This window comes from Euprymna scolopes, chromosome 46 (genome assembly GCF_053919585.1).
Source record: "Euprymna scolopes isolate OS-2025 chromosome 46, ASM5391958v1, whole genome shotgun sequence".
NCBI lineage: Eukaryota > Metazoa > Mollusca > Cephalopoda > Sepiida > Sepiolidae > Euprymna > Euprymna scolopes.
In genome coordinates, this window is record NC_136527.1 from 132,795,065 (window position 1) to 132,813,041 (window position 17,977).

At 33.9% G+C, this 17,977-nt stretch overlaps 1 protein-coding gene across 1 annotated transcript in view; it reads left to right on the top strand.

Moving 5' to 3' along the window:
- Positions 1-17,977, top strand: part of LOC145271169 (protein SFI1 homolog) — a 324,462-nt gene that overhangs the window by 117,713 nt on the left and 188,772 nt on the right. Inside the window, exon 11 of the mRNA XM_080126698.1 lies at positions 16,009-16,101. Coding sequence (XP_079982824.1) covers positions 16,009-16,101 — 93 coding nt within the window. The remainder of the gene's footprint in view (positions 1-16,008; positions 16,102-17,977) is intronic.

Below are 17,977 nucleotides of genomic sequence, written 5' to 3' on the forward strand. Positions count from 1 at the left end.
TTTGTCGGTGGGACAGGGGCTGAAGTTTAGATGACAGTTTGGTACCTATTAGGTTGGCAACTCTCTCGGGGTTCTTGCGTCAGTTAGATTCCAGCAGAAGTGTTCTTATATTTTGTAGATTCCTGGATATGACCTTAAACTATATATGATAGTGAGGTCCCAGCTTGCGAGCGTTGGGGAGTGTATTTCCATTGCTCTCAGGTCCACTCTGACCCAGAGTGGTAGTACCTGTTAGGGTCCCAACTATGGATTAAGTAAACGGACTTAAAAAAAAAATATATATATATATATATATATATATATATATAATTTAAAGGAGATTAGAACAGTAGTCTAAAGAGCAGAGTGTATTTTGATGTAATAGTAAAATTACTAGTTTAATTAAAATACAGGGAAAGAAAAAGTGCTCGTTGTAATTTAGATATATAATAAGCTCGATAGGTAAATATCCTAGAGCTAATTTAATATTTAGTAATGTGATTGATAATTTAAAAATCAAATTATAACTAAATTAAAAATCCGTTTCATAAGAAGGAACAACAAAATCATTGTTGTTGTTCCTTCTTATGAAACGGATTTTTAATTTAATTATAATTTGATTTTTAAATTATCAATCACATTACTAAAAATATATATATATATATATATATATATATTAAAAAAATTTTCTTCAAATCAAATTCGGCATTAAATAACCTGAAAAGGGTTGATATGCCATAAAGCAAAAACAACCAACTGATGAACTACAAGCCCTTGTACCCACTCGATGTAAATACCCTCAACAAACCCGAAAAGCAGCAAAATCCCACCCCTACACAGATTGTAATATCTCGCATTCACAAATGGACATCATTTTTTTTTTTTTTTTTTTTTTTTTTATCGTTTTAAAAAATTTCCGCCGTCCTGTCATCTCTGCTATTTTCATTAAAACAGTTCATTTACTTATTTATTAGGGTTAGGGTTAGGGTTATTTATTAGTCCCCTGATAAAAGGAGAGTGGATCTGTAAATTCACTCTTGTCCGTGTCGTCTTATTATTAATATATACTGGTGGTAGTAAGATGACGTATATTCTGTATTTTTGTTCTTGTTCGTCTTAGGAAGAGTGTTAGTGTGTCATCTAGAGACAGGGTACATTCTATTGCATGAGCACCAAGCGTTTAATTTAACTATAAGAGATTTTTGAATATCTTGATAGATAGACTGAGAGATAGTGTGTTTGACACATGTTTGTTGTAAATCGTCCATATAACAATCTTACATTTTAAGTGACTTCTCCCTTATCCTATTTTTCATTGTGCTAAGGGATCTTACATTTTAAGTGATATTCCACATCCAAACTATTTTTCATTGTGCTAAAGGGATCTTACATTTTAAGTGATATTCCACATCCAAACTATTTTTCATTGTGCTAAGGGATCTTACATTTTAAGTGATATTCCACATCCAAACTATTTTTCATTGTGCTAAGGGATCTTTCATTTTAAGTGATATTCCACATCCAAACTATTTTTCATTGTGCTAAAGGGATCTTACATTTTAAGTGATATTCCACATCCAAACTATTTTTCATTGTGCTAAGGGATCTTACATTTTAAGTGATATTCCACATCCAAACTATTTTTCATTGTGCTAAAGGGATCTTTCATTTCAAGTGATATTCCACATCCAAACTATTTTTCATTGTGCTAAGGAATCTTACATTTTAAGTGACTTCTCCCTTATCCTATTTTTCATTGTGCTAAGGGATCTTTCATTTTAAGTGATATTCCACATCCAAACTATTTTTCATTGTGCTAAAGGGATCTTTCATTTCAAGTGATATTCCACATCCAAACTATTTTTCATTGTGCTAAGGAATCTTACATTTAAAGTGACTTCTCCCTTATCCTATTTTTCATTGTGCTAAGGGATCTTTCATTTTAAGTGATATTCCACATCCAAACTATTTTTCATTGTGCTAAGGGATCTTACATTTTTAGTGATATTCCACATCCAAACTATTTTTCATTGTGCTAAGGGATCTTACATTTAAAGTGATATTCCACATCCAAACTATTTTTCATTGTGCTAAAGGGATCTTACATTTTAAGTGATATTCCACATCCAAACTATTTTTCATTGTGCTAAAGGGATCTTTCATTTCAAGTGATATTCCACATCCAAACTATTTTTCATTGTGCTAAGGAATCTTACATTTAAAGTGACTTCTCCCTTATCCTATTTTTCATTGTGCTAAGGGATCTTTCATTTTAAGTGATATTCCACATCCAAACTATTTTTCATTGTGCTAAGGGATCTTACATTTTTAGTGATATTCCACATCCAAACTATTTTTCATTGTGCTAAGGGATCTTACATTTAAAGTGATATTCCACATCCAAACTATTTTTCATTGTGCTAAAGGGATCTTATATTTTAAGTGATATTCCACATCCAAACTATTTTTCATTGTGCTAAGGGATCTTACATTTAAAGTGACTTCTCCCTTATCCTATTTTTCATTGTGCTAAGGGATCTTTCATTTTAAGTGATATTCCACATCCAAACTATTTTTCATTGTGCTAAGGGATCTTACATTTTTAGTGATATTCCACATCCAAACTATTTTTCATTGTGCTAAGGGATCTTACATTTAAAGTGATATTCCACATCCAAACTATTTTTCATTGTGCTAAAGGGATCTTATATTTTAAGTGATATTCCACATCCAAACTATTTTTCATTGTGCTAAGGGATCTTACATTTAAAGTGACTTCTCCCTTATCCTATTTTTCATTGTGCTAAGGGATCTTTCATTTTAAGTGATATTCCACATCCAAACTATTTTTCATTGTGCTAAGGGATCTTACATTTTAAGTGATATTCCACATCCAAACTATTTTTCATTGTGCTAAAGGGATCTTATATTTTAAGTGATATTCCACATCCAAACTATTTTTCATTGTGCTAAGGGATCTTACATTTAAAGTGACTTCTCCCTTATCCTATTTTTCATTGTGCTAAGGGATCTTTCATTTTAAGTGATATTCCACATCCAAACTATTTTTCATTGTGCTAAGGGATCTTACATTTTAAGTGATATTCCACATCCAAACTATTTTTCATTGTGCTAAAGGGATCTTACATTTTAAGTGATATTCCACATCCAAACTATTTTTCATTGTGCTAAAGGGATCTTTCATTTCAAGTGATATTCCACATCCAAACTATTTTTCATTGTGCTAAGGAATCTTACATTTTAAGTGACTTCTCCCTTATCCTATTTTTCATTGTGCTAAGGGATCTTTCATTTTAAGTGATATTCCACATCCAAACTATTTTTCATTGTGCTAAAGGGATCTTACATTTTAAGTGATATTCCACATCCAAACTATTTTTCATTGTGCTAAAGGGATCTTTCATTTCAAGTGATATTCCACATCCAAACTATTTTTCATTGTGCTAAGGAATCTTACATTTAAAGTGACTTCTCCCTTATCCTATTTTTCATTGTGCTAAGGGATCTTTCATTTTAAGTGATATTCCACATCCAAACTATTTTTCATTGTGCTAAGGGATCTTACATTTTTAGTGATATTCCACATCCAAACTATTTTTCATTGTGCTAAGGAATCTTACATTTAAAGTGACTTCTCCCTTATCCTATTTTTCATTGTGCTAAGGGATCTTTCATTTTAAGTGATATTCCACATCCAAACTATTTTTCATTGTGCTAAAGGGATCTTATATTTTAAGTGATATTCCACATCCAAACTATTTTTCATTGTGCTAAGGGATCTTACATTTAAAGTGACTTCTCCCTTATCCTATTTTTCATTGTGCTAAGGGATCTTTCATTTTAAGTGATATTCCACATCCAAACTATTTTTCATTGTGCTAAAGGGATCTTTCATTTCAAGTGATATTCCACATCCAAACTATTTTTCATTGTGCTAAGGAATCTTACATTTAAAGTGACTTCTCCCTTATCCTATTTTTCATTGTGCTAAGGGATCTTTCATTTTAAGTGATATTCCACATCCAAACTATTTTTCATTGTGCTAAGGGATCTTACATTTTTAGTGATATTCCACATCCAAACTATTTTTCATTGTGCTAAGGGATCTTACATTTAAAGTGATATTCCACATCCAAACTATTTTTCATTGTGCTAAAGGGATCTTATATTTTAAGTGATATTCCACATCCAAACTATTTTTCATTGTGCTAAGGGATCTTACATTTAAAGTGACTTCTCCCTTATCCTATTTTTCATTGTGCTAAGGGATCTTTCATTTTAAGTGATATTCCACATCCAAACTATTTTTCATTGTGCTAAGGGATCTTACATTTTTAGTGATATTCCACATCCAAACTATTTTTCATTGTGCTAAGGGATCTTACATTTAAAGTGATATTCCACATCCAAACTATTTTTCATTGTGCTAAAGGGATCTTATATTTTAAGTGATATTCCACATCCAAACTATTTTTCATTGTGCTAAGGGATCTTACATTTAAAGTGACTTCTCCCTTATCCTATTTTTCATTGTGCTAAGGGATCTTTCATTTTAAGTGATATTCCACATCCAAACTATTTTTCATTGTGCTAAAGGGATCTTATATTTTAAGTGATATTCCACATCCAAACTATTTTTCATTGTGCTAAGGGATCTTACATTTAAAGTGACTTCTCCCTTATCCTATTTTTCATTGTGCTAAGGGATCTTACATTTTAAGTGATATTTCACATCCAAACTATTTTTCATTGTGCTAAGGAATCTTACATTTAAAGTGACTTCTCCCTTATCCTATTTTTCATTGTGCTAAGGGATCTTACATTTTAAGTGATATTTCACATCCAAACTATTTTTCATTGTGCTAAAGGGATCTTACATTTTAAGTGATATTCCACATCCAAACTATTTTTCATTGTGCTAAAGGGATCTTTCATTTCAAGTGATATTCCACATCCAAACTATTTTTCATTGTGCTAAGGAATCTTACATTTAAAGTGACTTCTCCCTTATCCTATTTTTCATTGTGCTAAGGGATCTTTCATTTTAAGTGATATTCCACATCCAAACTATTTTTCATTGTGCTAAGGGATCTTACATTTTTAGTGATATTCCACATCCAAACTATTTTTCATTGTGCTAAGGAATCTTACATTTAAAGTGACTTCTCCCTTATCCTATTTTTCATTGTGCTAAGGGATCTTTCATTTTAAGTGATATTCCACATCCAAACTATTTTTCATTGTGCTAAAGGGATCTTATATTTTAAGTGATATTCCACATCCAAACTATTTTTCATTGTGCTAAGGGATCTTACATTTAAAGTGACTTCTCCCTTATCCTATTTTTCATTGTGCTAAGGGATCTTTCATTTTAAGTGATATTCCACATCCAAACTATTTTTCATTGTGCTAAAGGGATCTTTCATTTCAAGTGATATTCCACATCCAAACTATTTTTCATTGTGCTAAGGAATCTTACATTTAAAGTGACTTCTCCCTTATCCTATTTTTCATTGTGCTAAGGGATCTTTCATTTTAAGTGATATTCCACATCCAAACTATTTTTCATTGTGCTAAGGGATCTTACATTTTTAGTGATATTCCACATCCAAACTATTTTTCATTGTGCTAAGGGATCTTACATTTAAAGTGATATTACACATCCAAACTATTTTTCGTTGTGCTAAGGGATCTTATATTTTAAGTGATATTCCACATCCAAACTATTTTTCATTGTGCTAAAGGGATCTTACATTTTAAGTGATATTCCACATCCAAACTATTTTTCATTGTGCTAAAGGGATCTTTCATTTTAAGTGATATTCCACATCCAAACTATTTTTCATTGTGCTAAGGGATCTTACATTTAAAGTGATATTACACATCCAAACTATTTTTCGTTGTGCTAAGGGATCTTATATTTTAAGTGATATTCCACATCCAAACTATTTTTCATTGTGCTAAAGGGATCTTACATTTTAAGTGATATTCCACATCCAAACGATTTTTCATTGTGCTAAGGGATCTTACATTTTAAGTGATATTCCACATCCAAACTATTTTTCATTGTGCTAAGGGATCTTACATTTTAAGTGATATTCCACATCCAAACTATTTTTCATTGTGCTAAGGGATCTTTCATTTTAAGTGATATTCCACATCCAAACTATTTTTCATTGTGCTAAAGGGATCTTACATTTTAAGTGATATTCCACATCCAAACTATTTTTCATTGTGCTAAGGGATCTTACATTTACTATGACTTCCATATAACAATACTCCATTGTTTTGCTTTGCATGAGTATTGTTTATTAATTTTATTTATTGCGGACTTTTATCCTCATCTTTTCTTAGTTGTTGTTTCACGACGTTTTGGCCAACTATTCCTCTGGCCTTACTTGGCCAAAACGTGGTGACATGACAGCAACGACGGAAGGCAGTAATTGCAGCGGATGCAGTCAGGAGATTCAGAGTTCCAACCCACTCGCGGTTACCACCTGACGAAGACCAGAGGAATACTTGGCCGAAACGTCATGAAACTATTAAGAAAAAGATGAGGAAAATAGTCCGTAATAAATAAAATTAATATTTGGCTCTATTCTTATATACTGGTGGTATGAAGATGATGTATAGTCTGTATTGTTGTTGTTGTTCGTCTTAGGAAGAGTCTTAGTATTTCATCTAGAGACAGGGTACATTCTATTGCATGAGCACCCACTGTAATTTAACTATAAGAGATTTTTGAATATCTTGATAGATAGACTGAGAGATAGTGTGTTTGACATATGTTTGTTGTAAATCATCTAGATTGAAATGACCGCTGTTCATTTATCAATGAATAACAAGACACTTCGGTGGAGGTGGAGGTGAGAGAGGTGTAGGTTGTGAACGTGACAGGAATTCTCTCGTCGTCTGTCTCTCGTTCCCCGTCTCCGCCTTATTTTTGTTTACCATCTCACTTTTATGGACTTTCGACCTGGTAACCCATAAACCAATTGACTTCATTGACCCATATTTTGACCAGCCCGGCCATTGCTTTTGGTCTTAACCTGCGACCAAATTACGTCATCTCCAGGTCATCTCATTCCCGGTTTCATTTTTGTCAGCCAGGATTTAAGTTCATTCGTACCTTGCTCCATACAACGGCCTGATCCATAAAACGACTTGCGTCATAGGACCCGGTCATCCAATTCCCGGGTTCCATTTTTGTTGGGCCGGATTTTGAGTTCATTCGCACTTTGCCTCTCCATAACATTATATATATATACAACCAAATATACCCCTTGTTTCATCTAGAGACAGGGTACATTCTACTGCATGAGCACCAAATTGAGTGTTTGTTACGTTGTTGTATCATAAAGGATTGAGTGTTTGATTATCTTATCAGAGTTAATGTTGTTGTGTGTGTGATCGTCTAGTGGTCTTTCTATTACATATGTTCATATGCTGTTAAGTGTGAATGTGTGTGTGACATGCATTTTCAACATACCTTCTGCCATTTTGTTGGTCCATCTGCAACATCTCGTCTGGCAGGGAGACTGGTACCTGTTTTTGGGGACGAAGATTCATTTCACTTCAAGACAGTGAGATATCTTCTGGAGCGGTATAAGGATCCCACCATCTTTCGAGCAACCTTGGCAACAGACTTGATGTACGTGTTCCATTTCAGATCAGGAGTAAAGGTCAAACCCAGAAGCTTGTCAAAACACGGGGCCTCTCCCAGACGAGAGCCATCCATCCCAATTGATGCCAGATGGGGATCAGAGCGTTGATAATGTAAGGATAGGAGTTTGGTTTTAGACGCATTAATTATTAAGTATCAGTAATTCTAAAACCCACTAGCATTTCCCTCAATATTCTACATCAGATGATACTATAAAAAATATTATTGGTCCCCCGATAAAAGTAAATTCACCTTTGTCCGTTCGTCTGTCTTCACTTTTCTCAATTTCGAATTCTATTCTAAATTTCCGATTCCGATTCAATTCCCGATTCCGATTCTCTTAATATTTATAAATATTTAATTAGAGATTTGTTTTTGTTTTATTCCCTTTAAATTTTAAAATTATTACATAAACCCCCGGGTAATTTACGGGTATATTTTTTCTCAAATGTTTTCCATGTAATAGATTAAAAGTTACGAGACACAAAGATTTATATTTCTTTTAAAACAGCTTCGTGGGGGATGCCCTTTTCTCTTACCTGCAGCCTCTCTCCACACAGAAGAGACATTGCGAGCCTGTCTTTGTTTTATCGTTATTTCCATGGCAAGTGCTCGTCTGAGCTCCAATCTCTTGTTCCTCCTCGCCAATCTTTCACGAGAAACACCCGTCTGGCTGAAACCACTGTCAATAATTTTCCCCACTCTTTATCTGTGCCTAAATCCAAACGTAGATTCCATGAACAAAGCTTCTTTCTCAGAAGTGCACGATTGTGGAACTCTCTTCTGTTCGCCTGTTTCCCACCTGACTACAACTTGGACGTCTTCAAGTCCAACATAAACAAACTCCTGGCAAACCGCCCCCTTAAGTAAGACACTCTATCAAAACCCCCAATACTAATGATTACTACAATACTATCTCATTGATTACTGTACACGCAATAACCCTTATCCCTGAGTGGCCTTCGGGCCTTGATAAGTGGTGATTTCCATAAAAAAAAATAGTTACAATGTTTGTTCTCAATGTTTTTTGATTTTTTTTTTTTTCGTAATTGAAAATAGTCGAAGATTTGTATGCACAATTAGAAAACAGTGTAAAAGAGAATGGTTTACGAAACCCTTATTAAAATAATTTTCTAAAATCTCAAAATTTCGTGTCAAAAAAATGTACATATTCCTTTCTTAATTATGAATCGGTTATTAGATTAACTTGTTTTATGGTAAAAATAAAAATACTACTACTAATAATAATAATGATATTATTAATAATAATAACAATAATCATAATATTATTAATAATAATAACAATAATCATAATAACAATAATCATAATAATAATAATAATAATAATAATCATAATCATAATAATAATAACAATAATCATAATAATAATAACAATAATCATAATAATAATAATATAAGCTGCAAATGTGTAGATTAAGTTCTTTAGTTACAATTAACTCCCCCCCCCCCCAAAAAAAAAAAAAAACTAAGATACTACTTTTTCAGGCGATTACGGTGAAATTATTTTTAGGTGATTACTTTGGAAACTTTGAACAAACTATCGCGACATGTTTTCTTTTTTCACCAGTTTTATGGTAAAAAGAAATATATAGTGCCGAAATACGACTAATACTACTAAGAAAAACAATAATAATAATATAAATAATAACAATAATAATATTAATAATAACAATAATAATATTAATAATAACAATAATAATATTAATAATAATAATAACAATAACAACAATAATAATAATATTAATAATAATAAAAATATTAATAATAATATTGATAATAATAAAAATATTAATAACAATAATATAATAATAATATTATTAATAATAATAAAATGATAATATTAATAACAATAATGATATTAATATTAATAATAATAATATTAATAATAATAATAATATTAATAATAACAATAATAATAATATTAATAATAATAATATTAATAATAACAATAATAATATTAATATCAATAATAATAATAGAAATAATATTAATAATAACAATAATAATATTAATATCAATAATAATAATAATAATAATAACAACAATAATAATATTAATAACAATAACAATAATAATAACAATAATTTTTTTTTTTTTTTTAATTACATTTTCACCCCAAACAAGCCAAATTGCCACTTTGGTGTAGGGGGCTACCATCAGGGGAAACCACTACTGGGGTACTATGTAGGGATTTGGGCAGCAAGATGTCGGTTCACGTTACACTTGAACTTCTGCACGTCAGTACTGTTGGGGAAGCAGGGACCTGGAATGGAATTCCAGAGTCTAGCGGTTCTGGGAAGACTCTATTGGAGTAAAAAGATCTTTTACATCTAGGGATCTCTACAGTGTGGGGGTGGGATTTAGCAGCCTGTCGGGTTTGTCGAGGGTGCTCACGTCGTGGTGGCACAAGTGATTGCAGTTCGTCAGAGCATTCACCACTAAAATCCTTGTAGAAAAGGCAGAGGGATGCAACATTTTGTCGATGGGACAGAGTTCAGGGCCTATCAGGTTTGCAACTCTCTTTTGAACCTTGTCAAGGAGCGAGAGACTAGTAGCAGATGCACCAGCCCAGATGTGGCAGCAATACTCCATACATGGGCGAATGGTGGCTTTATAGAGGTACAGGATACTTTCGGATGTTAGTAGTTTTCTAGCACGGTAGAGAGAGCCCACCTTTCTTGCAGCGGCCCTGGCAATGCCTTCAATTTAATTGTTCCAACTCATGTTTCCTGTGAACATAAGGCCAAGGAGTTTGAAAGATGGACTCAGATAAAGAGTCGTTGGCCATTGCTATAGGTGGTAGAGAGGGTTTCTTGTAATTATTGAATGAAACTAGTTTAGTGTTGGCAGCATTGAACGCGACCAACCACTTTTGTCCCCATTCCACCACAGATTGGAGGTCTTCCTCTAGTGTTTCTGCCATTTTTTAGAAATGTGTTCATTCGTCTTCCTGTCGTGCCTGCCATAGAGTGTAGTGTCATCAGCATATATACCCACCTCAGAGGCAATTTTGTCGGGGAGGTCATTTATGAATATTAGGAACAATAGAGGTCCAAGGATAGAACCCTGGGGTACCCCCGCATTTATATCATATTGTTTAGATGTACAACCGTCGAGGACAACCTGGATTTTTCTCTTATCTAAGAAGGATTTAATTATGTTAAGTATTCTACCAGCGATACCGTATGATCTGATTTTCCTGCCATACCCTGTCAAAAGCCTTAGATATATCTAGAGCTACCGCTCTGCCCTCCCCCACTTTGTCCAGTGAATGGTATATACGTTCAGAGATCACAGTTAGGATGTTTGCTGTGGAACGGGCTTGTCTAAATCCATATTGTTTGTCAGTCAGTAGTTTAGCATCTGTAAGATGATGGACTAGAGCATGGTTAATTAAGGTCTCAAATATTTTGGCAAAAAGTGGGAGGAGGCTAATGGGGCGATAATTTGATGGGTCTGTCCTTTCGCCAGAATTCTTGAATACTGGTACAACAGAAGCAGTTTTCCAACAGCCCGGAAAGCAAGCTTCATTAAGGCATTTGTTGTAGAGTTTGGAGAGAACTGGAGCTACTTCGGCTGAGCACTTTCTTAATAGCACAGCTGGGATAAGATAAAATTTCCGCATGAGAACATGCGCTTCAATTGCAGTTTTGAACCAGTCAGTGGTCTCGTTTGCACTTTGTTCAGCAGGGAGAGAGAAAATATTTTTCCATGGGGAATCTCTAATTAGTTCCCTGATGGCTTCCCAGTCAGCCTTTTTATAATATCTCGTTGTTTTGAGCACTGGCTCTTCAGTTTTGGCTGATTTTAACCATTATCACTGCATGATGAGCGTTCCCGAGTGGGCTGTGGGCCTTCGTTATGCAGTATATTAATAATAATAATAATAATAACAATATTAATAATAATAATATTAATAACAATATTAATAATAATAATATTAATAACAATAATAACAATATTAATAATAATAATATTAATAATAATGATAACAATAATAATAATAACAATAATAATATTAATAATAGCAGCAGCATCAAATGTGTAGATCAAGTTCTTTTGCTTGGCCTTCGGGACAAGATCAAACTTCTATTTCTTGTTCTCTTTCGGTGGAGGAGAAATCCTTCACGACTGAGACAATTTTTATTTTTGTACCTTTTCTCCACGTTAAAAAACGACCCTGGTGTCTAACTCTGTCCCATGGGGAGGCATAGTAAATAGGTACAATTAACTCCCCCCCCCCCCCGCAAAAAAAAAAAAACAAAAAAAAAACTAAGATACTACTTTTTCAGGCGATTACGGTGAAATTATTTTTTAGGTGATTTTACTTTGGAAACTTTGAGCAAACTATCGCGACATGTTTTCTTTTTTCACCAGTTCGCAATTATAACTTTTTGCTGCGAAATAAATAAAGTTCCCATTAGAATTCTGCGACTTATGATAATCCAGTTTCTGTTTTAAATTTTGACATTTTCTTTGTGTTTTTTTTTTTTTTTTTTTTTTTTTAAATTGTAATTTAAAGCCCTCTTATTTATTTCATCAAATCTAATCCCCCATCTGACATGGATGGCTCTCATCTTGGGAAGGCTCCATGTTTTGATGGGCAGAAATCTGAAGCTCTTAGTGGTAGCACATCTAAGACCGTAAACGATCAAGTTCTCTCTGATTCTCTCTCCTCTGATCTTGAGCTGGTACAATGGGGAAAGAGGTGGCTTGTTACTTTTAATGCATCTAAGACCAAGCTTTTATCTTTACATCATCAACGCTCTGATCCCATCTGGCATCAATTGAAATGGATGGCTCTCATCTTGGGAAGGCTCCATGTTTTGATGGGCAGAAATCTGAAGCTGTTAGTGGTAGCACATCTAAGACCGTAAACGATCAAGTTCTCTCTGATTCTCTCTCCTCTGATCTTGAGCTGGTACAATGGGGAAAGAGGTGGCTTGTTACTTTTAATGCATCTAAGACCAAGTTTTTATCTTTACATCATCAACGCTCTGATCCCATCTGGCATCAATTGAAATGGATGGCTCTCATCTTGGGGAGGCTCCATGTTTTGATGGGCAGAAATCTGAAGCTCTTAGTGGTAGCACATCTAAGACCGTAAACGACCAAGTTCTCTCTGATTCTTTCTCCTCTGATCTTGAGCAAGTGGTACAATGGGGAAAGAGGTGGCTTGTTACTTTTAATGCATCTAAGACCAAGCTTTTATCTTTACATCATCAACGCTCTGATCCCATCTGGCATCAATTGAAATGGATGGCTCTCATCTTGGGAAGGCTCCATGTTTTGATGGGCAGAAATCTGAAGCTCTTAGTGGTAGCACATCTAAGACCGTAAACGACCAAGTTCTCTCTGATTCTTTCTCCTCTGATCTTGAGCAAGTGGTACAATGGGGAAAGAGGTGGCTTGTTACTTTTAATGCATCTAAGACCAAGCTTTTATCTTTACATCATCAACGCTCTGATCCCATCTGGCATCAATTGAAATGGATGGCTCTCATCTTGGGAAGGCTCCATGTTTTGATGGGCAGAAATCTGAAGCTGTTAGTGGTAGCACATCTAAGACCGTAAACGATCAAGTTCTCTCTGATTCTCTCTCCTCTGATCTTGAGCTGGTACAATGGGGAAAGAGGTGGCTTGTTACTTTTAATGCATCTAAGACCAAGTTTTTATCTTTACATCATCAACGCTCTGATCCCATCTGGCATCAATTGAAATGGATGGCTCTCATCTTGGGGAGGCTCCATGTTTTGATGGGCAGAAATCTGAAGCTCTTACTGGTAGCACATCTAAGACCGTAAACGACCAAGTTCTCTCTGATTCTTTCTCCTCTGATCTTGAGCAAGTGGTACAATGGGGAAAGAGGTGGCTTGTTACTTTTAATGCATCTAAGACCAAGCTTTTATCTTTACATCATCAACGCTCTGATCCCATCTGGCATCAATTGAAATGGATGGCTCTCATCTTGGGAAGGCTCCATGTTTTGATGGGCAGAAATCTGAAGCTCTTAGTGGTAGCACATCTAAGACCGTAAACGACCAAGTTCTCTCTGATTCTTTCTCCTCTGATCTTGAGCAAGTGGTACAATGGGGAAAGAGGTGGCTTGTTACTTTTAATGCATCTAAGACCAAGCTTTTATCTTTACATCATCAACGCTCTGATCCCATCTGGCATCAATTGAAATGAATGGCTTTCGTCTTGGGGAGGCTCCATGTTTTGACAAGCTTCTGGGATTGACCTTCACTCTTGCTCTTAAATGGAACACATACATCAAATCTGTTGCCAAGGTTGCTGGAAAAACGGTGGGATCCTTCTATCAATCCAGTAGATATCTCACTGCTGATGCAATTCTCTATCTGCCAAGTACGTCTAAGGATGGAGTACTCTTGCCACATCTTGGTAGGAGCTGCTAAAAGCAGCTTATCCTGCCTTGACAGAGTACAAAATAGACTTTGTAGCCTAGTGGGGGATGCCCTTTTCTTTTACCTGCAACCTCTCTTCCACAGAAGAGACGTTGCGAGCCTATCTTTGTTTTAGCGTTATTTCATGGCAGGTGCTTGTTCCAAGCTCTGATCCCCCCTCGCCAATCTTTCACGATAAACACCCGTCTAGCTGAAACCATTGTCAGTAACTTTCCCCATTCTTTATCAGTGCCTAAACCGAAACGTAGATTCCATGAACAAAGCTTCTTTCTTAGAACTGCACGCCTGTGGAACTCTGTTCCGTTTGCCTGCTTCCCAGCTGACTACAACTTGGTTGTCTTCACGTCCAACATAAACAAATTCTTGATGAACCGCCCCATTAAGTAATCCTATATACCAAATTTCCACTACTAACGATTACTACGATATTATACCATTGATTACTGTATACTCAATAACCCCTTATCCTCGAGTGGCCTCCGGGCCTTGATAAGTGGTGACTCTCATGTAAAAAAAGAAAGAAAAAAAAGAAAAAATGAATTATGTTACAACTATAGTCCAGACATCTTCAAGTCCAATGTAAACAAGTTCTTAAATAATCTAATCATACTAAATCTCCACTATAAGCGAATCCTTATCCTTGAGAGGCCTGAGGGCCTTGATATGCACACACGTTGTTTTCGTAATCTTCTTCCTTGCTGTAACCTCACTTCACACACAATTAGGCAATTCGAGAGGAAGGGGGGTCTTTTTTCTTTTCTTTTTTCTTTTCTTTTTCTTTTTTTCTTTTTTTTCTTTTTTCTTTCTTTTTCTTTTTTCTTTCTTTTTCTTTTTTCTTTCTTTTTTTTCTTTTTTTTATACATTTCTGGACTTTCACCTAACAATCTAATAAACAAAAGGTACTGTAAAAAATAATATTATAGGTCCACCAACAAAAGTAAATTCGCCCTTCTCCGTTCGTCTGTCCGCACTTTTCTCAATTACCACGCCTCGGAATTTTTAGAAATTTTGCACAAACATTATACATGATATGACTAAAAAAAAAAAAAGTAACAGAACGGATTTTTCGAGAAGTCTCCAGTGCCCCCCCCCACACACCCCTTCTCCCCAGGATGCCTTTCGCGTTAAAATGACTAAAATTGACACTTTTGTGTTTATTAAAAAAAAAAAAAAATGATGCCTTGGATTTTTATAAAAACTTTCTGAAAAGTTGTAACCGTTTCCTATAGAATTTTGTTGGCCTATACTTTGCGATAACTCTTGGGTGTGCCCCAGGGGGGCTCTTTTAGGGCTAATAAAAACACTCCATTTTTGGGACTGTTTTACCATATTTGTCCAAAATTTTCTGTGTATTATATTTTTAGCAGTTTTGCATGGTGCTGAACTCAAATTTGAATATGTTATGGTCTTGGGGAATTTGGGGGTTAAATGGCGGAAGAGGGGGGGGTCAAATGATGGCCTTTAGTCATAGTTTTTTTTTTTTTTGCATAGTGCAGAACTCAACTTTTCACATTTGTTCATTTTCACCAGGATTTGACGTTCCCTGCAGACTTTTGGGCCTAAATGGGGATAGGGGGTTAATGCTGAACTTAGTCATTTTTATTTTATGCTTTGTTCACTGTGCACTCCCGGGGGACCATGCATGCTTCACTTGTTTTTATTAAAATTTAAAGTTTTTGTTTTTTTTCTGTTTTTTTCTGTTTTTTTTCTGTTTTTTTTTCTGTTTTTTTTTTCTGTTTTTTGTTTTTTTTTTTCTGTTTTTTTTTTCTGTTCTTTTTTTCTGTTTTTTTTTCTGTTTTGTTTTTTTTTCAGTTTTTTTTTCCAGTTTTTTTTTTCTGTTTTTTTTTGTTTTGTTTTTTTCGTGGTGCATTAATAAATCAATTATCTCCTTTTGTTTTAGATATTGGGTTTTGAAGGATTCCAATTACATGTAAATTATGTAAGAAATTTGAACCATTTAGCCGAACGCTTACTGACGGAGACGCAACATTTAGTAAGTATTTTTATGTATCTTTTGCACACATACATGCGGATAAAATAAAATACGCATCAAGTGCGCTTGAAAGCCAAATCACAACGTAGTATTATGAAAATAAACAAATATTTTACTCGTTTGAAATTTATAACAAATATATTTCAGAGGTATACTCCATCTTCAGCGGAAAAACAAATATGCCTTATTAAGCAAAAACAATATTACATAATAAAATAAAATATGCATCAAGTGCGCTTGAAAGCCAAATCACAACGTAATATTAGGAAAATTAACAAATATTTTACTCGTTTGAAATTTATCACAAATATATTTTGGAGGTAAACTCCATCTTCAGCGGAAAAACAAATATGCCTTATTAAGCAAAAACAATATTACATAATAAAATAAAATATGCATCAAGTGCGCTTGAAAGCCAAATCACAACGTAATATTAGGAAAATTAACAAATATTTTACTCATTTGAAATTTATCACAAATATATTTCAGAGGTATACTCCATCTTCAGCGGAAAAACAAATATGCCTTATTAAGCAAAAACAATATTACATAATAAAATAAAATATGCATCAAGTGCGCTTGAAAGCCAAATCACAACGTAATATTAGGAAAATTAACAAATATTTTACTCATTTGAAATTTATCACAAATATATTTCAGAGGTATACTCCATCTTCAGCGGAAAAACAAATATGCCTTATTAAGCAGAAACAATATTACATAATAAAATAAAATACGCATCAAGTGCGCTTGAAAGCCAAATCACAACGTAGTATTAGGAAAATTAACAAATATTTTACTCGTTTGAAATTTATCGTTTATCTTTTTCAAACTTTACAACATGGCAAAGAAGAAGAAAATAAAATAAGAAAGAAACAAAACAGCATACTGAAGATGGAGTCTATCTCTGAAATATATTTTTGATAAATTTTAAACAAGTAAAACATTTGTTTATTTTCATAATATTACGTTGTGACTTGGCTTTCAAGTGCACTTGATGCGTATTTTATTTTATTATGTAAGATTGGTTTTGATTAATAAGGCATATTTTTTAAAAAAGTCAATTTGTCGCATATCTTAACAAGCACCAAACTATTTTTAACCAAAAAAGAAATAGATATTAGGGGGTTTGTTTTTGCTTAATAATGCATTTTTTTTTAAAAAGTTGATTTGACGACTATCTTAACCAAACTACTTTTTACCAAAAAAGAAATATTTTCCGTTTTCTATTTTGAAATGGCAGATTTTAATTGAAAGCACAGAAAGAAAGGGAGATAAGTCAGTTTGGCAGACAGTATTGTCAAAATTATACACTAATTACCTCCCCCTGAATTTTAAGATTTGACCGCTATCCAAGGCAGTAAATAGAAACTTGTGGCACCCACCTAATTACATCAAAGGTATCATCACACTCTCAGCACATCCAGGTACACTTTGGTGTTGATTTTCAAGCAGACTTCAAAGATGTGAGGTGGCATGATGTGGACTAGACCATACATGTTTAAACTATGCGTAGATAACGCGAGAATAACGTCAAGGACGAGAGTTCATATAGAAACGTTGTTTTAATTTGAATAAAATAAAATATGCATCAAGTGCGCTTGAAAGCCAAATCACAACGTAATATTAGGAAAATAAATATTTTACTTGTTTGAAATTTATCACAAATATATTTCGGAGGTATACTCCATCTTCAGCGGAAAAACAAATATGCTTTATTAAGCAAAAACAATATTACGTAATAAAATAAAATATGTATCAAATGTGCTTGAAAGCCAAATCATAACGTAATATTAGGAAAATAAATATTTTACTTGTTTGAAATTTATCACAAATATATTTCCGAGGTATACTCCATCTTCAGCGGAAAAACAAA